Source organism: Chroicocephalus ridibundus, chromosome Z (assembly GCF_963924245.1).
Source record: "Chroicocephalus ridibundus chromosome Z, bChrRid1.1, whole genome shotgun sequence".
Lineage (NCBI taxonomy): Eukaryota > Metazoa > Chordata > Aves > Charadriiformes > Laridae > Chroicocephalus > Chroicocephalus ridibundus.
In genome coordinates this window covers 57,676,710-57,702,033 of record NC_086316.1, presented here as the reverse complement: position 1 = coordinate 57,702,033, position 25,324 = coordinate 57,676,710, and the positions used below count along the sequence as shown (strand labels likewise).

Sequence of the window (25,324 nt, the reverse complement as noted above, 5' to 3'; positions counted from 1 at the left end):
ACCAGAACATCACCACTGTTACTAATTTTAGCAGAATAGTCAACCATTTTCATCACAGACCCTCAGTCAATAAATGGGAACTTACAGGGGTGAAGAAGTTAGCAACCGGAAGTGTTTGACTGCTAGCTAGTAGTCAGTCCGATAGAGCCTTTTGTCCCCAGTGTCGCGGGTGCCTGCCACCAGAGCCCAGCTGAGAGCCGCTCTCCGCTGCTTTCCTGCGGGGCAGGAGTCACCGAGGTGTCACTGCAGTCCTACTGACACCCCGAGCTCTGAGCTTAGCAGCCATAAGTGCACTCAGTTTACCTAGCCCAGCAGATGCAAATGACTAGGGTTCAGGTGAGTTTGTGTTTTTATCAAATCCTCCGTGCAAGCAATTTGGTAATTATTTGGTTGAGTCAGGGCTGTGTGATGAGAGGCAATTTGAGCCTGGGCTTGCCTCCCCTACCGTACTCCCTGCTCTGAGCCTGCATCTGATGACTGTCGGAGCTCCTGTGGACGGGTGTGCACCGACACTGTGCTTTGGCAGCTGGTGGGAGACTCTTGCCATGGGGAGAGCCTGCTGAATTGCCATGTAGGCTTGTGCTTTCTGGATGGGCAGATGGCACGCAGGGCTGTCACTGGGATCCTGCTCCTGCCTCACCCACAAGTGATCCAGTGAGTCACTCTGGTGGTGCCCAGTATTTAAAAACAAGCTAGGGTGGGACCCTGAAATCTGTGGGGTGAAGGGTGAGTGAGCATCCAGTGATTTCAGATCAGCTCTATCATATGGCATATCAAAATTTCCATCATTATGCTGTAGTACACTCACTGATGCCAGATCTGCCTTAAGGACAGATGGCTGGAGATGGAGCACGTGATCTCAGAGCCAATGCCAGCTTTCTACTTGAATTAATACTTGTTTCTTCTGCAACTGCTAGTTGATACCTGTAATCCAAGGGTCCATTTGCTGCTGCAACAGAAAGCTTGAAAAAACATTGACCTCCATTTGCCCAACCTAGAGGCCTTCATCAGACTGCAGAGGATGAGGGATCGTGCATCTTCTTTTACACAGGACTTGTTGCCCTTTAGGCCTGATTTTGGAATCTGCTGGAAAGGGATGGGGCAGGAAAGACTTAGAAAGGATGCAGTAAATACAGTGTCATTGGGAGCTGAAGACATAGCAGTCTGGCCCAGATAGCTCAGTCCTTAGAAATGGAAATTGGATGTGGTGGGAAGCAGATGGCCCAAGACACAATGCCACATAAGATGCAGATGCTTTGAAGAAAGACAAAGCACATGAGAAACTGAACAGATTTCATTGATCTGTCTTTTGTTCAGAGGTTACTGCAGTTGTGTTTTGTTCTGGATTATCTTCTGCAGCTGCCCAGAAGCTCCTTACATCTCACCTAGACAGAGGACTGTGTTCATTCCTCTCCAGCGCAGCCTTGCTCGTGGAGTAATGCACGCTTTCCTTGTCTGAGTTGTTGAGATGCCGTTGCATGGGCAGCATCTGGACCTTCTCATAGAATCACAGAATCATTCATGTGGCCTGCTGCTGCTCCCTGTGGAAATACATACCCTCTACACCCCCAGAGGCAGCTAAGGGTGCTGATCTTGTATGTTACAGCTAATAATGCTCTAGGGACTAAACAGGCATGCCTTGCTGTTTATGGTACCCTGGAACCTGACTGACCTGGTGGCAATTAACAGTGATAAAAGCCCTTAGGTCTTCCAATGGAAGTGACTGCTTTGCACTGACCTGGTGGCGGTCGGGTGAAAGGTGCCCGTGTGGTGGAGCAGCCCGTTGGGCTGGGTGAGGGACAAACACCAGTAGCAGGGCAGGCACGCGTCACGGCAGAAACACCAAGAATAAACTTCTTTCCAGACTTGAAAAATTATCCTCTCTGCATCTTCTTCCTTCTCTCCACTCTCAAGATGATGCACAACTTAGCAAATCTTTCTGTGACCATTTAACCTAAAAGAGTGTGTTTTCCCCAAAAACTGTTTTACGGTATTCCTCACTCCTTTCCCAGATTCTCCAGCAGAAAACAGTTTATGAATAATGGATATGAATCTCCTCCCTGTGGGAAGGGAGGGGATTTTGTTGCCTTTAAAAGGATACAGTCCCCCAGGGAAAAGGCTTGGATGGAAATAGCCTGATTACAGCTGCTTGTCTTCTGTTTGTGAACACTGAGTGCCTGCGTTTAGACATGTTCTTTGCAGAAGGGTTACTACTGGAGCAGAAGTCCTTGGGAAGCTTCTTGCGATGGCCACCTCTCTCCTCCCACCCTTTCATGCCATTTGTAAGGCTTTGGATTAGAGATGACAGAAGGGCAACCCTTCCCGTATCATGTTTTCACAGCAGTTTTAGGGGCTGAGGGAGTGCTGGGGCTGCCCACGTTGGCATTGCTGCTGTATCTCCATTTCCTTCCTCTGGAAACACGACTCCCCTTGGTGGCAGAGTACAGATTCCTGTCAGGATGTCCCCGTGTGACCAGCTTCAGAACTGAAGTGTGCTTGTGGCCATCTTCCCCTTTCTTTCTCGCATTCCCTCCTCTGATTTCATCCGGAAATTGCATTTACCATATTGGCTGAAAGCGATGGTTGACATCCGCTGGGGGATGCACATTGCAGCTTGCAGTGTCTGGGGATTAGCAGATCAGCCGGGTCCAAACAGGGCTCTCTCCCTCCCCCGTCTCTCTAACTCTTTAAAACTCTTCATGGCACGTACTTGGTCTGCGTTAGGTCCAGTCTCCTGAGATTTTTCTTCACCTGACTCTTCACAGACTTTGACAAAACTGAGTGCCCAGACAGCCAGAGAGGTAGGTGAGTGTGAGATCCTGTCATATTCTTCCATGCTTTCAGTTCATCCCTCCCCACTGGCAAAGCCTTCTTCCCTGTAGAAGCAGGTAATGTGACCCTTACCCCCTCTCACAGCCCATCCCTTTTTCTTGCTCAGTTTCTCCTCCTGAGTTATCTCACACCGTAATGAGTGTTTTATGGAATTGTCTTCCTTTTTTTTATTAATATATTCCCCTGTGCTTTTTCTTCATAACAGTATGTTGCCTTCCTTCAACATACGGGACCTGTCTGTTTTATTTCTGTATTCCCCTTCAGTATTTGTTTGAAAGTAGGAGAGGGAGGGATGAAGGGAGGAGGTGGAAACTGTTTTTAATAGCTGGGTTTGAAGGTTTGGTCAGATTAGGGTGAGGACCAAATTAACTGATAATTGGGAACAGATTGTTCTCCCTATATAAACCAGACATTGCTGGCCTGGAGTTGTCTCTTATTGCTGAGGGGCATGTTTGTTGATGTACTCCTAGCCCCTTCCCTACCCTCTCTTCACACAACCAACCCCCTCTGGCTGCAGCGCCATTTTATGGGTCGCAGAAGATCTAATAATAAAAATAAAACACTTGTGCAACTGAGCTGCTGTTACTGGAATTTCAGGTCTAATCCTAGCAAACAGGTCAAGTTTTAACACTTCATATACACCGCTCGAGAAATCTAAAGTGTGCGGCTTTAAAAAAAAAATAGTACATGCAAGAAAATATAATAAAATGCATGGTTGTGGTTGGGAAAGTGGACTGGCATTTGCATGTGATAGAAACACAAAGACAAGATGGGAGCAGTCATGTTTTAAGGGATTATGAGGATCAACAGTGTTTTTTCACTTCAAGAAGTCCGTGGCTAAGCCCTTTCTCCCCCTCTTCCCTCTTCCTCCAGCAGAAACTGTGATTCTTAAACTTTAGATAAGTTTTTCCATATCTTAAGTTAAAAGGTAAAAAAAAAAAAAAAAAAGTGTATTTTTGAATCATTCTCTTCTGCTTCTGTCCTGTTTTTCTCTGTGGAGACAGATGGCGGTTTCATAGCCTTTAAGCTTGCCAGTACTTGAGTGGGTTCACAAGGCTGTGCATCCACTGCATCGCCATTTAGGCTTTCACCATTCTCCCTTGCCATCATTAGTTACAGTCCTGTTCCCTTCCTCTGCTCTCAGACAGCGTGTCTGCCATCCAATACGCTCATCCTCTCATTTTTGTTCCCCGATATTCCTCTCGGCCCCTTTCTCCAGTGCTTGGTCTCACCCCAGCTCTCCCTGAGGACACGCAGGGGCTTCTCCCTGGGTGCAGTCCCTGGGGAGCACAGCCTGTGCCTTGCCCCTGGTATCCAACCCTTCTTCACCCTCTGCTCTGCCTTTAACGCTCAGAGGCTCCCTCGCAACCCGCCTCCAATGCTGTGGAACATGCACTGGACGATTCTGGGAAAATTACTTCCCCTCTCCCTTTGCAGAGAAAAGCTGTAAGGCTACAACTCTACAAGCACGTGCATGGCTCAGCCAGACCATCTCGGCCCGTATCCCTGTGGGATGAGACACCAGGTACAGCCAAGACCGCAGCAGCGGGAGAGACATCACTGTGTGAAACGGAGAGTAGCATCTCCTGCTCCACTCCAGCGTTACCATCCTTCTCCAAGCCTGCTGCTGCATGAGGCACTGCACACGCTGCTTAGCAGTTACGTGGCACGTTAACAATGGACGTGCATAGTCTTGTCCACGGGTCCCATTAGTTACGTGTGGCACTTGTTTTTTTCCCCAGTTTGTGTGGCACATTTCCTTGCTCTAGCCTTTTGCTTACTCAGTATGTTGTGGCTAGAAGAGCAGTATTTCTGGATTAGTAATGGTTACTAGAAATCCATGGTGTTTGATGGCAGGGTCTTGATCCGAGTGTGAAAGAGATGCCTAAAACTATAGCCTGTATGGTCTCCCTGGCAAAGCCGTGAGTTCCCTCCTGCACCTTCTGCCTCTGCTCAGCTCAGGGAAGTGGCAGGTGACAACCAAAGGACACAGGATGCCTTCCACACTGGCGGGACCCACCACCTGACCCCAGATTACTCTGTCTGCTTTTTTCAAATGCAGCAGGAGACAGTCACTAGGCTGACACCTCCACTTGAGCTCCCAGCAGGCTGAAGTTCACTTTGCATCCTTGTCTGTGGTGTAAGAAGCCAGTACATGTATTTCTAGATTTGAGAATGTGTATTTTTCTTTTACAGCCATGGATTTTTCCTTTCTCTTCATCCATGTTCAGTGTCATTCACTTTTTGTGTCTGCAAAACGGGAAGGCAAAGCTGACCCATAAAGCCCTGCTAGGAGCTGCAAGACAAGTTGCTAGCTCACAGAGATCTAACGCCTAAATAGCAAAAAACAAGTATGCCTGACTGTCCACACAAAAAAGAAGAAGAAAAAAACCCCAATTTTCACCAAATGTGAAGGCTTTAGTGGTATACTCACTCCCAGAACAAGACTTCTTACCACAAGCTTTTCCAAGCAGTCACGTTGGGAGAACAGAAGAGATCATGACTTGCCTCATGACACACAAAATACCAAGTAGTTGAAGTTCATTCCATGTGACGCTAAACCAGGTGGACACTTAACGATGACATGGGGCGTATTTTTCAGTTGCATCCTCTCTGTGGGTAGATGCTAACTAGTGAGGGACCTAACAGTAGGGCACGAAGTCTCTCATATGGAGAGTTTGAGTGTCACATAGTCCTTGGGTCACATTAATCATCCATAACTGTATCTCCAGGCAGCTGACAAGTAGATCTCCTTACAGTACTAACACATCAGCTGCAGTCTGACATTTTGAACCTAGTTATTGAATACCTCACAGCTACCCTGAAAATAAACGTTTGACACTGGGACTTGAAACCCATCCTGGACCACCCCTGGCCCAGGAAGTCTCTCAGTCACAGGTCTCTGGAAGCCAAGAGGATAAATGTTGCTGTACGTTTGCTTTCTTCTTATGCCCTTCCAGAGGCATCTGCTAGGGAGGAGAAGGTGGGTAGGCCAAATCAGTCTCAGGTCTGACCTGAATGGCTAGCAGGTTTTAAATCATTCTGTGGAAACCAGCTGCCAAATTCTGAAAGCCTGTAAAGAAAAAAAACAAACCCACAGCAATGCCACCCCTCTTTCTCCAAACAGAATCCACCAGAATAAAACCAAGAAGAACCCTATATCCAGCCTTCACCAAAATGCAACAGTCATGGTTTTGGGGGTAGGAACATAAACCTAACAGTGGTGGGTCAGGCCAAACTCTATGCTCCCCTGGACCGGATCGCTGTAGTCAGGCAGATTATTTCACTCTTTCCAAGCAGAGCCACTCCAGTGCTGAGGAAATGTCTGTTGGAGGCAAGTGTTTGAAAGAGCTATGTTTCATCCATCGCCTTTCACAGATCCATTGTGCCCTCTCTCCCTTTTGTTTTCAAAAGGGGTGTGAAATAACTTGTTCTTTAGATAAGAATTTACCAGCTGGATGGCTGCCCACACACCAAATCTTACATTCACTCTGCTGCAGACCAAGTCAGGTTTTTTGGTCACTGGGGAGCTGTGCTCTGACCTCAGTTTTGTTTCTACTGTAAACAGTAGCTGAATGAGTTTATTTGGCACCATAATGGTCTCAAAGGCCAAGAGAATAAATACGCATGTGTTCTTTGCCTTTAGGTTTTACTGGTGCCAACCCAGACATGTGCCTCCATATTTGACTTGCTGGACAAGGGACGAAGTGCTGATACATGTTATGGGTTATTGCTTGCACTCATGGCAGGTCTTTTTCAGCCGTCTGACTTGGCCGAGCTTTGAGGAGAGTCCACTGAAGGTGTGTGACTTGGTGCAGGGCTCATTCAGATGTCAAGCCCTTGAAACCACAGAGTAATGATAAACAGATGGAGCATGTGGAGACAGCTGCTAAAATTTTTTCTTCTCTAAACAGGATATCATGCTGTCTTTTTTTAGAAAAATGAAATCATACAACGTTAGAGAATTTTTTTTCTTTTCGCTGAGCGAATTCTAACTCTTGAGAAGTACGTTTTAGCCATACCTTCTATTCTTATACTTTATCCCAGATGTCACGGTTTTTTTCACAGCAGAAAACTAGATGGGTATTTTCATGTTTTCCCCTTCCTGGTATGAAGAACCTGCTCGTGGAGCTAGAGATGCCTGCCAGTAACACCCAGTGCTGCTGCATACTCTGCTTGTCCTCACCTGGCTGGTCACTCGCTCTGCAGGTCAAAAGACAGGGAGGCAATCAAAAGATTGCAGGCTCTGGGCAGTGTTTCCCTGAACAGAAAACGTGGGTCAAATTTCAGCTGCCCTAGAGTTTTTTCTGTCCTCTGGGAGAAATTTCAAAGCATGGTTAGAAGCTGTTCCCAAAGCGTTGTTACTTTTCTTTATGTCGTGGTTTAGGCTGGGCTGGCCACTAAATGAATGACAGGGTGGTTAAAGCAGAGACCAAACCAAACCAAGTTCACTTAAAATTCAGTACCTTCATAGTCCATAGATATAACAAGTTGGCTACATCCAGAGACCTTCTTCAGACTTTATTTGGGAGCTCATGTTTTATAGTGTATGCATCAATTACTTGTAATTCAAGGAAATAAACATAAAATTACCTAGAGGGCAGGACCTAGTTTATAGTCCAAAAGCTGATGCCTGTAAGTATTAAATATTACTTTGCTTCTTATTAAATACCACTGAAGCCACTAGACATGTTCAGGAAACACTTTTATTGGAAGTCTGTGCCATTTTAGCTGAAGGCACTGTGGAGGACTTGGACCTCTCTCCTGTCATTTCAGCACAGGATCCCACTTCTGTTTGAAGCACAGCTCCTCCAGTCTGCAGCGATCTTGGAAATTATTTCGACAATCCATCCCTCTTTTTTTCTTTCATTTTAAGCGTTCTTGGGAATCTCTATGGAAGGCACGGTAATAAAACTCTTTTCCTTTAGTCCTGTTAAGTGTTGGGACTGTTACCCATGTTAAATTAGCCTCTCCCCTTGCCCATTTACTTTTGCAGTCCCTCTTTGGCTATACTACAGCAACTGTTATTGTAAGCAGAAGTGAAGAGAGATGGAGCTGAGGCCTTTAAGGGTCTCTTTATGATGCTGAGAAGTGACATTTTTTGCATCTGGAATCTCAGTTGTCTTTACTTAATACCTGGTGTTATGTGGAAACAAGAAAATTGCATATTGAAAAATCAAATATGTTTACGCATCATCTCGAAAGTGCTTGTACTAGCACGACAGACATATCATGTATTTTCAGAATACATGAAACACGCCTGTGTTTCAGAAAAAAACAGTTTGTGTCTGCAACTTTATACAAAAAGTTTTTATTTTTATCCCTCAAATTATAAGTTGCATTTGAGAAGAGTAAACAAAACGAGATTGAATGTAACACAGGCAGAATTGCAGGCAGTGGTGGTTACAACAGAGGTAATTGTTCTGCCCAAATTATATCAATGAACCTTTCTGTGCTTAGTCCACACGTGGGAGTGAGAAATGAGGGGTGGGGGGGTGAAGGGCTTGGGGAGAAAGGGAGAGGGCGGGTGGGAGAGAAGTCACCTGAACTTTTAATTCCCTCTTAGGAATTAAATCTGTCTTCATCGGAGAAAAAAAAATACTATCTTTTTAGTGTGTCATTTGGTACAGTTCCTTTTGTCCTGCTGACCATTTCATGCATTTTAACCGTTGGGGAGCTGGAGGCGCTGCACAGCATCTGAAGTGCCGTGAAGGAAACCACTGGCGCTGCGCTGGGCTGGCTGCCGGGCTGGGACTGTCTCAGGAAATTCCAAATGAGTATAAATAAATGCTCTGTAGCAACCTCTGGGCTCCCTGCCTGCTGATGTGTCAGGAATACGCACTCCCTTTAAGGCAAAGGAAAGTGTGCTTCAGACTTAATTTCCTGACAAACGAAAGGCGGCAAGGTCCAAGGGTTTGCTTCGGGGTGGACTGGTGAGTGAGACCCTCGGATGGGGTGGGGGGAGAGGTGAGATGCGAGCGGCTGGCGGCCCTGGCGCTGTGAGACAGCTGAGAAAACGGATGGGGGCCACCCCAGGGTTACCACAGCCGAAAGCAGCCCTCAGTGTGCTTATAGCCTATGAAGTTGGGGTCTTTTTTTCTGTTTTTCAACAGTGCCCGGGTTAGCTGGGTTGTCTCACAAGTGCTGCCGTCTGAAGGGAGTTTGCACTTGGCGGTTTCACGCACCTCTGGTAGCCTCTTTGTTTTTGTTGTTACATACAGAGTAGTTTGGTTCTTTCAGCAAAGGCAGGTTTTCTAGTGGGAGATCGGTGGTGTGAACACTCAAGTGAAGGGAGCGCCGCACCTATTTACTGTAAGGCATCGTTTCCACAGCAGCAAAGGTAGCTGTTATCCCTAAAGTTGTTCATTTTAAATACTGGTCATAGACTTTCAATTATAAGCCACTGGTTTTAGCTATTTAGAACGTGCATAAAGGATTACTTTAAATAATGACCTTTTCCATATTTTCTCTGATGATCGTTTTTTCACCTTTTTGGAGAAAATCAGTTCATTGGTCTGAACTGTTTTAACTGCAGAGAAAAAGCTTTCAGTGCTTTTGGAAAATGCAAATAGCTTATGCTTTTGAAGTTTGGAAGGCAACACACGTCTTATCTCACACAAGAAATCAGTACTAGATTAATATAAAAAGAGGGAGGAGGGAACAATTCCCGGTATTTGAAATATCATAATGATTGTGCAGCATAAACCATATTCCTTATGGAGGTAAGCATGTGACAAAATAATGTCTTTCCAGGAGCCATAAAGACAAATATTTGTAGAACCATTCTTGCAGAAGACAATTCTTCCATTTTTTCCACCCTGTGCACAGCTGTAAGACCAAACTGAAACTGTAAATCAGTTTTAATATTCCCTGGCAGGTTTATATCCCAGGAGTCCAGGTTCTTTCCTGATGGTTACTCCTGTTACAATAGCCCTATGTATCTGTTCTCCACTTCTCACCTCCTCAGAGATTTATAGGCACAGAAGGGTAATGACATTATAAATCTAAATATTTTGGTTTTGTGATTCAGTTGGTTTTGGCTAGAAAGCAAACACAGCCTTCTTTACTGGGGCTTCAGCAGGTAACACTGGTGTGCAGTTGTGTAAAAAGACATTTTCAGGCAAACACCTCGCTTGTATCCATGACTCCTTTTGGCTCTCATGGGGAGTCGGGAGATGATGTGGCTGAGTGAGGAACAAGAGAAATATTTGGGGGTTTGCTCCTCTACTGCTTTGCCAGCCCTCTACCTGGGTTTTGTGAAGTCCATTCTACTATGTGGATGCAAACCTTGGGTTTTGTGATTTTTTTTTTTCCTTTGTCATTTTTCTTGTGACAGTGAAGTGGTGTAAAGTAACAGGGGATGATGTATTGTTGGAAGAGCGGGGCAGGTAGGACACATTTTCAAGGCTTGGCAAGGGAGGTAGGGGAGCTTTGGGGCTTCTCCTGTGCAGCAGAGGACAGCAAGCTGCCTTACCAACACTGGGGCTCAGCTTCACGTTCATCAGCATCGCTGGCTGAACCAGCTATCCCAGATCTATTGGGATGTATTTTCAGAAAGGAGGGCTATAGTGGTCTAAAACTGAGCTGCCCTCCTACTGTGGTCAGTAGAGCGCATCCTATGGCTTTCTCCCGGGCTGTGAGGAGCTCGTGATTGGTATCTACTGTTTGCCATAACTTACAGTATTTTGCCAGGCCTGAGTTAGTCTGATTTGGAAAGTATCTTTAAATTCAGTGCTCTTCATTTGTCACAAACGTGCCTGGAGCCAGTAAGTGTGCACACAGTAGAAAGTGAATGAAATAAATGCTTCAGGGAATGATGAAGGGCAGTTGTCAAGTAGACAAATACTGCAAGATGAAAAAAATGCACATGGAATCAGGTGCTTGGAAAGAATGAATTCATACTGGTTTGGACTTGCCTTGTTGGCATCTGGTTTTTCAGACATCAGTAAACACGGCAGAGGTGCCCCCCATTTCAAGCCCAAAAGTAAAGGATGACTGTTGACACCTCATCGCTCTTCCCAGTGACACCTGAGAGAGCAGGTAGTAAACTATGGGGAAATGAGCATCTTTGAGGGGAGGGCATTTTCTATGACTGAGCCAGCTAAGCCCCTGTCACCAGTTCAGTGGTTTGCTTTCAATGTAAGGCAAGCTCTTTCTTCCTCAGTTACATTTCTTGACACGGCACATTGGTTGAAGTGGCGTTGGAGGAGGATGATTTGGGAAATGCATCACTGCAATGTAACTACGGCTGCCAGTTGCTTCTTACTTGCTTGATGGTGGACCTGCTGGTCACAGTCAGCCACACTACACCCAGAGGCTGGCTTGTGACAGCCATTTGCCCAGGTAGCCACTGTTTTTGAGAGTAGTTTCTACCCAGAGGTGGCAGCGCTGTTGACAACAGCAGCAGTCCCCACCATGGTTTCTGCTCTGCTCTTCCTTGCTGCTGGTGGGGCAGTTAGCAGAATAAGCTGATGACTATATCCCTTCCCACCCATGCCCTGCTTCCTGCCAGCCGTAGTTTGATTTCCCCTGGGACCCGTGAGTCAGAAACTGGAATGGAGGCAAAACAGACTAGCCTCTTAGTTTTGAGTTTCTGCGACCTTGAGGTGGTGCACACACAGAGATGTCCCACCGCAGAACTGCCAGATCTAGAGGTGTTCCCAGAAAGTGAGAGCAGTTGAAAAGGAGGCTTATTATCAGCTTCAAATAAGGGAGTTGTCAAGAATATAAAGCAGATTTTGTGAATTTTGATAAGGGGGCATATTGCAGTCACACTCAGGATAGTTGGTTCCCCCCCCCCATCCCCAAAGATTTATCATAAACAAGATTAATCCTTTATTCAGGGTTAATTAATTGGAACAACTTTCTTACAGCCTGTATTGCGTATTTTAAATGAACTTCTGTTTGAGCTGCAAGTTTTCAGTTCAGAGATTATAGAAGTAAATGTTTCAGACATTAAAAAGACTAGAGGGGGTTAGGAGGTGTGGTTTTGGTTTTTGAAGGGTGCTTTTTACTCTCGGCTCACAGAAAAAAAATTTAGTTGTGGTTATATGCTGTTCAGATATAAACTCTGTAGCTAACTCTTTTTTACTATGTGAAAGAAAACCTTTAATGGTGTAAAAAAAAAAGGTAATCTGACCTTGAAAGACCCCCTCCTAACACCAAAAAGGCTTTTCTCATAAATATATATATATACACACCTTTGGGTAGCAGGCTTGGGAGCATTCTCAGAATTCTCTATGTGATACCAAAATGTTCTGGTTTTTGTAACTATGAAGAGCAGTCAGACCGTAGTTAGCAAACAAGCAGCGAAAGGAGAAGAATAAGAAAAGCCAGAGTCTCTTCTACAAGATTAAGAAATGGTTCTGTGGTTTAGAAATTGACCCTTGAGGAGGAGGTGACAGTGGGACATCCAGACTAGTGCATCCATCTTATCACTGGTACCAAGGTGAGAGCTGGCTCATTGTTTTGGCTAAACAAATAATTTTTTAAATTAAGTATTTACTATAATGATAATCCTCGTATAATACTAAGTAACTAAGATTTTTCAGGTTCAGAGGAACATAATTGCTCAAGAGACTGTTTTCACTGTGGGTTGATCAAGTCAATGGAAAAGCCCAGTTAACTCAATGGAAAGACTATTGATGTTTTTAATGGCCTTTGTGTGGTGGCTGTGACTGTTTTGAGTTCTATTGCCTTAGTGGTCCTACTTCTAGAAGGAGCATGGTATTAAGATAGCAGATCCCTTCTCAAAATGGCTTAATTTACCAGTGTTGTGTGGTAGATGTGGCATTGCAGCCCAGTGCCCTAGTGTTTGCGTTTACAGGGCAGCCAAAACACAGCAGCCCTCTGAACCATCTTTCTTCAACATTGCTGCTGCCTGTGTTCATTGACTTTAGCTGGTGTCCTTAGTTCACTTCTTTGAGGCTTGCCACTACAAATATCTGAGCTGGAGCTTCTGCATCTTGAAATAAAAACCTATTCATTATGCCACGTTGTAGCTTCAGCCTTTCTCTGTTATTATTATCAGGGAAGTTGCTATCCACCATTTTTTTATTATAAGCCCCAACTCAAAGTACTGAGTATTTACATGTCAGATTTAAATGTCAGCTCCCCAGTTGCGGTACTGACACATACATTTTAAAAAGTAATCTAAAAATGTTATAAAAATATTTTACCCTTTTTCTGCTCCTCGTTTTTCTTTGAGATTAAATTTGCAGCAAACATTTTACACTGGAGATTTATTTCTTCAGTAAGAAGCGCAGTAAATGGAATTCCTCTGTAACAGGAGACTCCTCCGCACCTTTAACCACGGGTTGGTAGCAGGGCTGGTCATCCCTCTCTGGCTGGGGCATTTTCGTTTGGACCGTAGTACCCCATACACCACAACTTCAGGTGTATCAGGAGTTAAATCCTGTTTGCTCCAGGCATAGCTGTAGCTGAGTATCAGCAAAATGGACTGCCTTTTTCACAAGGTGGTATTTATTGGTTGTTTTCCCATAGCAGAAAAAGAAGCTGGAAGGTGTTATCAGCCAGGTCTACACAATGGTGTGGTGTGCTGGGCAGTTGCGCCATTGCTTGTACAAGCTGAGATGGGTCATCCAGGCACCCCAGCCTGGCACAGCAGCAAGGGTGGCTGAGGCCAGCACCATACGGTGTGGCCATGGGCAGCTCAGTGGCTCGACTGGGCTGTGCCGTGCTGCGGTGGCTTTCCTGCTGGTGGGAGATGAGCAGCCAACAGAGGCAGCCTGCGCGTCCCGCCTGCGGCGTGCTTCACACCACTGCCATGTCCTTCAATGGCAGAGGGAAAAATAAACCGCATGAGACTCCTGCTGCCGTGCCCGGCAAAACACAGAAACAACTTTCTGTAAGTTTTTGGAAGTTCTCTCAGTTCTTGGAATAAGATAAAATAAAAATCTGATAGGTTGATTGATTGGGTTTTGGGCTTTCCCCCCCACACCTTTGATAATACTGGAGAGCTAGGCTGAACTGTTGGGGAGTTAGTGATTTCATGGCACCTTCTGTTTATTGCTAGACAAAAGAAAGCTGATCAAATGAGTGTGCTGCAAGGCTAAGGTCTATTTTCCAAGTGGTTTTGTTGCTTTTTGTTAAACTTACATTCAAATCCCAACACATGAAAAGGAGAATGAAAGAAAAATTGTTCAGTATTTCATTTTTCTTTCTCTTTTTCAGTAAGTGCTCAGCCTCATATGTTTTGGTTCTTCTCAGAAGGAGAGGCTGATACTCATTTATATACGCTGAAGAATGGAAAGAAAAAAGAACAAAAGCAGAGTTGGGGGTGGGAGAAGGGGAAAAACATCAATTTCTACTCTGTTGCAGTAAAGAATCAAAAAGTCAGAAATCTTTTTTTTATCTCCTCTTTTCCTGTCCCAGATAACCTTTCAAACTAAGTTGAGCCTATAAAAATACTGATTCGACTCCACTTATGCCAGCTATTGCCTCTGTGTTTTTCCTCTGCAGCATTCTTTATGAATTGTCTTAGGCCATAACTCTGGAAGTAGACTCTGTTATTCATAACATTATTTCAATGGAAAAGACTTCTTTAATAGCAGTCATATCCAAGATAAAAATGCCTTAGTGCAGATACCATAACCAGATGGGGAGAGAAGGCTTTAGATGTGACGTCTGTATTTTTCAAAGCACCTTGACTTTTAGCTTCAGAAATACATCTTCAGCTGCTTCGCTTTGTTCTTCCTGGACCCTCCAAGGCGGCTCCATACAATAAAGTTTTCCTAGATCGCAGAACCAATACTCTATGTCTGCACACATTTTCCCTGCTTTTCTCTCCCTTAGAAGTCTTGAAGCACATCAAATAAATGTTCTATTTTTTTCCAGTTCTCCGGGTCTGGGAGCAGACATGGTTAGTGTGGACTCGGGTAGGGCTGACTCAATATTTTAATATACTGATGTTCTTGTGTAGTGCATTGGATAGGATATAATTTAATAGAAGTTGGCAAGACTGGAATGTTTGGACAGAGTCAGTCCCAGCAGTGCAGGAGGTGAGAATTGAAGAGTGCATTTTTTAAATGCTGCTTGCGTCCTGCCTGTGGTTATCCTGCAGCAGGGAGAGGGAAATGAAGTCTTTACATACTTCTGGAGAAATGCATTAATAATGACAGTACCACAATGAGGCCTCTGTGCTTCACAGAATGTTTTACTTCACAGGTACTGGCCTATCAGCATGATCTGTTTGTGTCTTGTTGCATTTAAAGACATTTCAGAAGAAAACACCAGTGTCTGCAGCATTTTCACAGAAAAAAGTGTATGTGTTTGTGCGTCTGCACATACTGTCTCAGTGTAGTACAATGACTTGATTAATATTTGCCTGAGCTACTGCAGAGACTGGGGAATAGTTCTTCTAATTTTAGCCGTGCCCATTATCAGCTGGCCAAGGATGAGACAAGATGCCTAACAAGAGTGTTTGTACCGCCCGGTTTTTGCTGTAATACCTCTATGTGCTTTGCGATGAATGGGGTAGGAGTCTTTTGCTCACTTGAGGTCTCTGGGCATGCAGGCTTGCCTTTCTGGCTGAAGGGCAAATAGATACAACTTCCCCCAAGGTTAATCTGAGGTACTTGTGTAGCACTTGGTACTCACCCACCAAAGCTTGGGAGCAAGGGCAGCCATGGTTCATCCAGGACCTAAGGGCTGGAAGGAGGAAGGGCTGCACTCTTATCAGGTGTTTATTCATTTCCTTTTTATTAGATTTTTTTTTTCTTCTTTGGAACGCGCAAAACCATTTTTATTGCTTGAAAACAGCCACCCATTTTGCTTTGTTCCGTGCTTAACCGGCACACCCATTTTGGCCCTTTCTCTGAGACAGCAAAATGCACAAAGGCTTGGCACAGCTCCTGCACGCAGCATCACAGCTTTGTGTTGTTGGTGGTAGATTGCATGCCTGATCCTCATTTGTCTTAATGTATCAAGAAACGTCTCCAGAGATCAACTCATAATACTGTGATTGTGTTGGTGGACTGCTCGCTGCGTTATTTCAAGGAGAAGTAATCGGCAGCGGGCTCGGCGCACAGTCTCGTGCTTGTGGAGTGGCAGATATGAACTGCATCCTGGTGGTGCTGCCAGCTTAGGCTGAGGATCAAAAGGATTTCATTGTGAAGACTCTGAGCTGCCTGCAGGTGCTGTGGGGAGCTTTAGTGAGGGATTCACTGTCACTGTGATTATTTTTTTTATGATTTACTTTTGATAGGTCTCTCTTGAGCAATCTTAATACCGTTCCGTAAAGAAGAAAAAAAAATATATCTGAGATTCCAGTCTGGCTCTCATGACTTAACATGAGATTTGCATGTCTTTTTAGAGGTTTTATGAATATTTTTCCAAAGATGCATTAATTCTTAAGTCCTGGGACTTCCGAAGAGTCTGTTCCTCCCTCCCCTATCCAACACACTTATGCATTGTGCCCAAGGACAGCTTAGAGGAGCTGCCTGACTTCACTGGTGTGGTGATGGGAGAATTGGAGATGTTGCTGGATAGGAAGACAAGGACCAAGACAAGCAGAGGAACGGACCCGGGGAAAATGGGAGAACAGGTAAAATTGATGGAGCTTGAATTTACATGAGCTGGGTGAAGTGACTATACCCAAGCCCAGGATGAGGGGCAAGAGTATAACCAGATACTGGGTTAGATTTGGTGGAGCAAGCAAATGGATGTAAGTAGGGATAAGGGGTGAGAAATCCAAAGCATGGGAAGAGGGCACAAAGAGACCAGAAGACTTCAGGGGATGAGGGCCAACGTGAGAGTGGAGACAAACCTAGGGTGCGGGCAGGAAGGAAGGGTGACCAACCTAGGGCGAGGAGCTGTGGGGTGTGGAGAGTTCTCTGTCTGCGGGGAACGGAGCCAGGATGAGAATCTGAGAACGGAGTACTGAATTTGGGGAGGAAGAGGAGTAATTCAGAGAGTATGCTCTGTATCATTCTCTCCCTGTCAGTGGGAGTCCTGGAGACTTTTTCGCTCCCTGACATTGAGGCAGCCCTGCTGGACGGAGCTGTGCGTGCTAAAAGTATGTGTGTATGCATGTATTTTTGCATCCACTCTGGTATTTAGGTGGCTATTTTGGGTGCATCTATAAGTAAATACCACAGCATACTGAGACTCTGGTCTTGCAGCAGAAACGTGTGGTCTCGGGGGGTTGTTTGTGTCTGCTGGACAGTCTGTCTGTGCTACAGGACCGTAATACCAACGCGCTCCGGGCAGCCCCACTTCTGTGGCTCTATCCCATGTGCCTGCCTGTGTCTGTGTCTCCATCCGTTTTTTTTCCGTGCCGGGGAATGTAGGTTTTCCCGGAGCAGCATCCTCCATCCGTCTACTGCTTACTGTCCTGTGGTAGCCAAAAGCATAGAGGATCGCCATGAAAGCAGTTACACTGTCTGTAGACAAAGCTTTTCTTAAAGCATGCCAAGGAAACTGGAAAAACAGGAGCTTTTTTTTTTTTTCCCCTTCTCCTAAACCTTTTCAGTACAACATTAAGTCACTTCCTGTAGCTGCAGTAAGTTGAGAGTTTCTCTTTTTTTTTTTTTTCTTTTTTTAATATTTTTCCCCTCCTTCTCCTGAGGCTTATACTCCTTTAAGAGGTCGAGGCTTCCAAACCTCGCCTTTTAAAAACGAAACAAGGCAGATAAAGTCGCTTCCAGCCACGGTAGCAGCCTGCGCGGCCCGGCGGCGCCGGGGGGGGGGGGGGGCGGACTCCGCACCGCGGGTGGGTCCGTGGGTCGGTCGGTCGGTGGGGTGCCGTCGGCGGGGAGGCGGGCAGGGCAGCGCGGGACCCCCGCCGGCCGCGGCGGAGGGAGGTGGGCGGCGGTGCCGGTGCGCGGGGGCGGCCGGGGCTGCGCGGGTGCGGGCGGCTCTTCTTTACGGGGTGAAGAAGGAGAAGGGCGGGGGGGAGGCGGGGGGCAGGGCTTCGTCGGGTGACACATGAGGCTGGGACAGCCATACGTGGATGGAAAATTTGCAGCGTGGGGGCAGAGGCATGTGGCTAATTCAGGTAACCGGAAAGCTGGCTTTTATTATTCCTCCAGCTCATAACTCGCAACAGTTGGGTTTCCCTTTTCTTTTTCTTTTTTCTCCTTTTTTTTTTTTTTTCCTACCTCAAGCGGGACAGGAGGAGCAGGTTCTATAGGAGCACTGCGTATAAATACTCAGCCCAAGGAAGCCCAGCGGATCGGGTGAAGTTTTATTTAGATTGCTTTGGGGACGGGCGAGCCCTGCATGTGGAAGGCAGGCGGGTTTTCCTGACATGCGAGGCGACAGTCTCCCTCAACAGTGGGATTCGGGTCGTTGCTGGAAGGGGGAGATCCCGTTGCCTGTCTCGGTGCTGGGGGCTTCATGCAGTTTAAAATGAAAGGGGCAGAGGCGCTGGTGGACGTAAGGTGAGCTGAGGTGAGAGCACATGGGTATCGCTGCTCCTGTGGCAGCAGTTCCCAGAGCCATCAAGCGGCCGCGGGTCTCTGTAAAGTCTAATGGCATCGGTTGCATAAGGAGCGGGGTCGGAGTTCCCGTCGCCTGCTTGAATGCACCCTGTGGAGAAATTGGTCTCTGGAGGATTTGTGCGGTACGTGTAATGCTCTGGTCTCGATGTGATGACAAAGTGCGTGTGTGAAAGCTTGGTGTGACACGGGAAGATGGGGGGGGATTTGGGGAAGAACAGCTTGGAGCCACTAGCTGTGCCACTTCTGTGCCCCTGTGTCAACAGGCGTTATCTCTGTGTGTGTGTGGACACATTTATGTGGGTATGCGCTTCTCAGCATTTGAAAACCTACTGATTAACTTTTAAAAAGTTAATCGGGATTTAGTGTTGAGGGTCAGTCAGCGGAAAGCTGGTCTGCTCGCTGAGCTGCAGCAGCAGTTTCTGCCTCCGGCATGCTGTGAGCACCCGTCTTTCTGCCCTTGTGTTTCAGGCCATCCGTGGTTTGCTAGAGACATAATTTCTTTTCCAATGCTGATTGTGTTTCTTCTTTTCCAGAAAAAGAGGAAGTTATTATAAACGGAGGAGATGAAAAAGAACGGAAAGACCCATACTTCGTGGAAACACCTTATGGCTACCAGCTAGACTTGGATTTTCTCAAGTACGTGGATGATATACAAAAGGGGAATACCATTAAGAAACTAAACATCCGAAAAAAGAGGAAAGCCATACCAGCCTCGGTGGGTACCAAGAACCCTGGTGGCCAGTGCAGCGGCTGGACCTCCACAGAGTCCCTCTCTTCGTCGAACAGTGATGAGAACAAGCAGTCGTGTTTGGCAGCGAGGAGTCAAGTAACCTCGTCCATCGCTGCAAGACCTTCAGTTTCCTTTGAAGCATCTCCTTCCTACTTAACCATCCCTGAGAGTAAGCAGCTTCCTCCTCCCTCCCCCCAGCCTCCTCGGCACAATCTCCATGTAACAAAAACCCTCATGGAAACACGGAGGCGCCTCGAGCAGGAGAGGATGATGCAGGTCACGCCTGGAGATGTCCGCAGGCCCCGGCTTTCCAGCTTTGGAGGCATGGGCTCCACGAGCTCCCTCCCCTCTTTTGTGGGATCCAGCGGATATGGTCACATGTCTCAGCAGCTGCAGAATGGGTATCAGGGGAATGGCGACTACGGCGCCTGCTTCAGCTCCTCCTTGGGCAGTTCCATTCGTCACAGCCCCATGAGCTCAGGAATATCCACACCGGTCACCAATGTGAGCCCAGTGCATCTGCAGCACATCAGGGAGCAAATGGCAGTTGCCCTCAAGCGTCTCAAGGAGCTCGAGGAGCAAGTCAAGACCATTCCTGTGCTGCAGGTCAAAATTTCAGTGTTACAGGAAGAGAAGAGGCACATGATGGCAGAACTCAAAAACCAGAGGAAAGCCACTCAAAATGACACATATGGTTTCAGAAAACGATCCTACAGTGCTGGGAATGCGGAGCAGTGGGAACACATGTCTCAGGTGAGAAGAGGTGGAGAACTGTATATAGATTGTGAGGAAGAGGTGGAGAGCGTGGAGCAGAGCTCTCAGAGGATAGAGGAGTTCAGGCAGCTGACTGCTGAGATGCAAGCCCTGGAGAAAAAAATCCAGGATAGCAACTATGAAAGTCCAGCAAACCTTCGGGTGAACAGAGAAAGCCTGACCAAAGAAGCCCGATCTGTTGCTGTAGGTGCTGATGAGAACATGAACGATGTGGTTATATACAACAGATCTGCGAGGCAACACAAAGAAGTAGCTGTGGGGACAGAGAAAGAATTGAGAGAGTCTGGGGTTGGGGTGACAGAGGCCATGCTTGGCTTGTCTACAGAGGTTGAGAAAGAGATAGAGCTTCAGCAGCAGACCATTGAAGCCCTTAAGGAGAAGATTTACAGACTAGAGGTTCAGTTAAAGGAAACGACCCATGACAGGGAAATGACCAAATTAAAACAGGAGCTGCAGGCGGCTGGGTCTAGGAAAAAAGTAGATAAAGCCATGATGGCTCAGCCCCGTGTCATCAGCAAGATGGTGGAGGCCATCGTGCAAACAAGAGACCAAATGGTGGGAGACCACGTGGATGTCACCGATTCTTCAGTGGGAAACCACCTGCAGATGAGCAGCATTGGCACCTCCTGCAGACCTGCCGTGCGGAGCATGGCTGTGGGCCCTGAGCTGCTGATGAGCCAGTGGCTGGTGAGGGAGAGGGCAGAGGTGCGAGACCAGGGCACGGGGAGGTCCCTTGAGCTGCGTGATAAGGCAGTGGGCGCAGAGACAAGCATCTGTGAGACAGGCGTCAACACAGAGGAGCCGTCGGGCATGCCGAGCCCCCGCCAGACGGCGCGGGCGGTCGGAGCGGTGAGGTCTGTGGGCTGCGGGGACTGCTCAGTGGACGTGGTGGTTTGTGCCCCCAAGGAGCACGTGTCCCGCGAGACGGCCACAGAGGCTGTGCCCAGGGCAGAGGCAACAGTGATGGCTGTGCCCTCCACAGCTAGCCGTCAAACCAGCACCGCACTGGAGATGGTGAGCCAGTGCACCGGCACAGAGACGGCCTCCCTGGCAGACTGCGGGACGAACACCGCTCTGAGCAGCTGCGATAAGCAGACCAACACAGAGAGCGTGGAGACGCGGAGCGTGGCAGTAGGAGATGGCCGGGTGAAGGACATACACGCGTCTGCTAAAACGCGTTCGGTTGGAGTGGGCACCATGCTCTCCAGCCACCCTGGCTTTGAAAAGCCCTCCGCAATAAAAACCAAAGACTGTGGCGTTGGGCAGATAAACATTCATGAGAACTACCTGGTTGGTCTTAAAATGAGGAGCATTGCCTGCGGACCCCCTCCATTGCCGGTTGTGCCGGCTGGCACCAGGAGCATTGGTGTTGGTGGAGAGTCCGTGTGCGAGCCGGTGAGTGGTCTATTGGAAAACCCTCTGCCTCCACCTGAGCTGAGGACGGGCTTGGATCACTACATTGAGCGTGTGCAGAAGCTGCTGCAGGAACAGCAGATGCTGCTTGCTGAAAATTACAGTGAATTGGCAGAAGCCTTTGGGGAGCCCCACTCCCAGATTGGATCTCTCAATTCGCAGCTCATCAGCACTCTCACCTCCATCAACTCCGTCATGAAATACGCCAGCACAGAGGAGCTGCGGAGCCTGGACCTTCAGAAGCAGTGCATGGAGAGAAGCGCCACGCCAGGTAAGCCCAGTGTCCGGGCACATGTTTCATAGAACCATAGAATTATGTTTGGTCTGCTTCTTGCCAGAGCTGCTGGTCAGTCACGTTCTAGGATCTTGCTTTAGCCTGGAAGCAAGTGTGTAATCCTCCTCGATATAACATAACATAACATAACACTCTTGCTGGATGTGCCCATAGGGTACATTCTCTCGAGCCCACCACAGGTAACTGAAAAACCAGAGCTAGTTTTATCTCTCCCAGTCCAGCAGACTGTGAAGGGCATCACGGTGATGATGATGTCACTGACCATGAAAGAGAGGTATCTAAAAGTATGCAGGGTTTGACAGCTGTGCAAGGTGTTGACTCCATTTTATGGCTTTTAAGAGTATTCAGTGGTAATTCCTGTGCATTTGGAATTTTGTCCTTCCTTTAAGCTTGGCATTTTGAAAAACTACAGTGTCAGATTTGACAGAGTGGAAGGTCACATTCAGTGTCCGTATCAAACCAACTCATTTCCACAGACATTTCCCTGGATTTTTTAGTGTTCCTTCCATTGCCTTCATTCCTTGTGCTTCTCAGCCAGAGAGCTGCGGGGTGCTTTCCCTGTTCCAGCAGGGCTGATGGCTTTATAATAGGCAACTCCAGAGTGCTTCACAGAAACCACATCTTGCATCTTCACTGTTCCAATAACTGCTTGTCCTAATCCCTAATTACAGCCTCATGTTTGAAAGGCATAAACTGTAATTACTGCTGGAGGTTCTGATGATACTCAGGAAAGGCAAGAACTGAGATTTAAATATTCCTTGCATTTTATTTAATAACTTTTAAATCTATACAATTAATTTGAGGGATTTCTTTATGCGGGATTTCTTTATTCCCTGGGGTAAAGTCGCTTACTTTTTAAAAATTATTATTATTATTATTGGGTGTCTGATAGTCTAGTTTAAAACTTAGCCATTTTTCCTAATACCTTATTGGTGAATACAACCACATTACTGTTAAATTTATGAATGTTGGCTTACTGTAAACCAATATGTAATGCCTAGCAGGGACTGTTAGATACCGTCTTCTTGGTCCTACCATACAGTGACTAAAACAGGAGGTTAAGAAAGTGGGATAACCTTGTGCAAATTCATATGTATCGTGGGTGCTGAATTGGAAAAGAAATCCTGAGGAAGTACCACTCAATATCAGCATAATATTATTGGCTAATGCACTGCTATATAAAGCTCTTGCAGCTTATTTACTGTCCTAAAATTTACCTATTTTTGTTAAAAGGCAGCTTGGTAAATCTGATTCTTTTCAGTGTTCATGTGCTAAATGGAACCATCCATTAAATGAGCTGAAGTAAAAATTTTAGGTTCCAATAGTAAAGCAATAAGGAACATTTATGTAGCGGTAAAGAAAACATATGATACCCCGTCTGCATACATGCAATACGATACTATATATGCAATATTATTTCTGGTATGCACTTTATATTTTGGGCTTCTTACAAGTAATGATACTATAATAATGAGAGTATCTGGCAGACACCAGAAGTGTCCTTAAAAACAGTGAACCAGAATTTTTACTAGCTGTAAATCCTCAATTCCTTTCCCTGCTTTTACTGCACAGTATCAAATGTGTAGTCTAGAGACTTGAAAGTATTTAGACACAGGTGGAGCAATGGATCATATTTTAGTAAAGATGTTCTTACTTGGATTCAGATTTCACATTCTTGACAGAATTATTCTGGAGTAATTTTATTTTAACTTGTAATGCCATTATCTTTAGCTGTGGATGCTGAGCATAAAATCTCTTTATTTTTAGTCTCTGGTGAGATCTACATGCCAGGACTGCGTGCATAAATCAAGCTCAGGGCTACAACAGTTTAAACCCATGGAGAATTGGAGTGGGAAGGAGGTCATAAGCCTGAAACGTTTCCCCTCCTCTTTCTATGAATTTTGAAAATACTGCCTTTACTACAGTTATCTGTTGGTCCTGCTGCTTGTTCCTCTGGTTTTACAGATCACGTGTTACTTTTTTCTGCAGAAGGAGTTTTGCTGAATGAAGCTCAAACTTAAATCTGTAAGCACTGGAACTAATAAAGCCTTTTTTTTTTTTTCCATGCATCAGTACCTGATGATAGCTTGTGGACTCTTAATAAGTCTTTCCTCGCGTTTAGGTCTCTTGGATGTAGCTTTTCAGGTGTCTTGTGTGTGCATTCAACCAGCAACCCTTTCTGCAGGCCTGGCATCTCGGCCTGATTTCTCTAAAGCTTGTATAAATACAAAAATCCTTCAGAACAGTGAGTCTCTAGTCTGGTTTGGTTAAAATGAGCAGTCGGGTTTAAGTTATTGAAAGAAGCATAACCTCGCAAGCCTCGGTTTCTTAGGAAAACAGGCTGAAAATAGAGGCAGAAGTGTCCGGTTTCAGTTTAGCAGCAGTAGTGTCATCTTTAATATTTTATTCAAAGACCATCCTTAGGAAGCGCCTCTTAGATGCCAAGTTCTTCTAGGACAAAAATACCTGATCTGGCTTTGAGGCATGTGATTTGGGTACCAGTTTGCCACGTTACAGGGTTAGTGGTCCCATTCTGCTTCCGATACATGAGGTGGCACATTGGTCAGGTTTTCAGCTTTACAGATTTTTCTCCCTGCCAGCGCTGGGGAGATGGGGGTGTGCTGCAGGGGTGTCTCTCAGCCCCTGACACGGCTTGTGGCTGGCGATGGGATGCAGGCATGACAGCTGGAGCCTGCTGAGAAGGACATGGGGCTGGCTCCGCAGCTGGCATCCCCAGGCTCAGGCCCAGCAGAGCTCTGAGATGATCTCTGAACCAGGTCTGTTAGCAATTAGTATATTGCTTGTTGCAAAATAAACACCTTCACTTCCGTAACTAAGCAACTCCTATTTACACTCGCGCTGTCTTTCAGAAGCCTTAGTGACATCAGGGAAATCAAACCCTCTGTCCAGATGAACGATTTCCACTCTGCAAAATCATGTTAGCCAGCATTGGCACCCTGTCTGTGTCCAGCGGGGTCGCACGGATGTGGGTGACAAACCTAGAGGCTAACTGATCCTCGTTCTTGGACCAGACAGCATGTAGGAGGACTAAGAGAGGCGAGTGTGTTCAGGTTCTCTGTTTATTGTCACAGAATTTTTGAGAAGTTTCGGAAAGTTACATTTGAGTGCACATGTGATGTGTTTTGCAGAATATCAGCCAGAGGCCTAACGTCCCTCAAATTAAATGGACTTTTCACAAGTCTTGTAGGTGGATGTCTTTCACAGGCAGGGAATTTGCAAGGGTGGTATTTAAAAACAGCTGCTCTACTGTTGCCCTAAAAACTGACCTGAGTGTATTTGACCTGAAAATGCGTGGTTATTTTGCCTCGGTGATCTTTGGAGTATCAGTTTTACAGTCACTTTTTGGAGCAGTCATGACTGAGCACCCCAGTGGAAGCATTACACTAATCATCGTGAGGAAGGAGGCAACTTCTTGAATTGAAACTTGAGATTAAGGACTCCTTGAATTAAGGAGTGAGAAGAAGTGGGAAGCAAGTGGTGTTGGAAAGTCTTGGGGGTTGGGAAAACATGATGTGCAACCTGATGGAAAGATCTTTCAAGCTTTTCAACTCTTAACTTTCACCCAGAGCTGTGGAGGCAGGGTGAGGGATGATGGAAAGACCGAAGGAGTGATGGTGGTGGTGAGAAGCCCCTGGTTGTCCGAAGCTGGTGTGTATAACTAATGAGGAATTGTGGCTGTGATTGTCTCTCTCTGTGTCATCATTCGTTACACAAAACCAGCAGGGAGTTGGAAGAGGCTGTTTTCTCCTTGCAGCTCTTCTGTTTGACAAAGTTTGTAGCCTTTTCTCTCAAAGACTG

The 25,324-nt window shown here is 46.2% G+C and overlaps 1 protein-coding gene across 5 annotated transcripts in view; it reads left to right on the top strand.

Moving 5' to 3' along the window:
* Nucleotides 1-25,324, top strand: part of KANK1 (KN motif and ankyrin repeat domains 1) — a 133,756-nt gene that overhangs the window by 86,268 nt on the left and 22,164 nt on the right. For 4 of the 5 annotated variants that reach the window (XM_063319924.1, XM_063319922.1, XM_063319925.1 and 1 more), the window contains one exon: nt 18,827-21,481. In XM_063319924.1, coding sequence (XP_063175994.1) covers nt 18,827-21,481 — 2,655 coding nt within the window. Of the gene's footprint in view, nt 1-17,745; nt 17,849-18,826; nt 21,482-25,324 lie in introns of those variants that run through there. The other variant, XM_063319921.1, reaches the window with a different exon arrangement.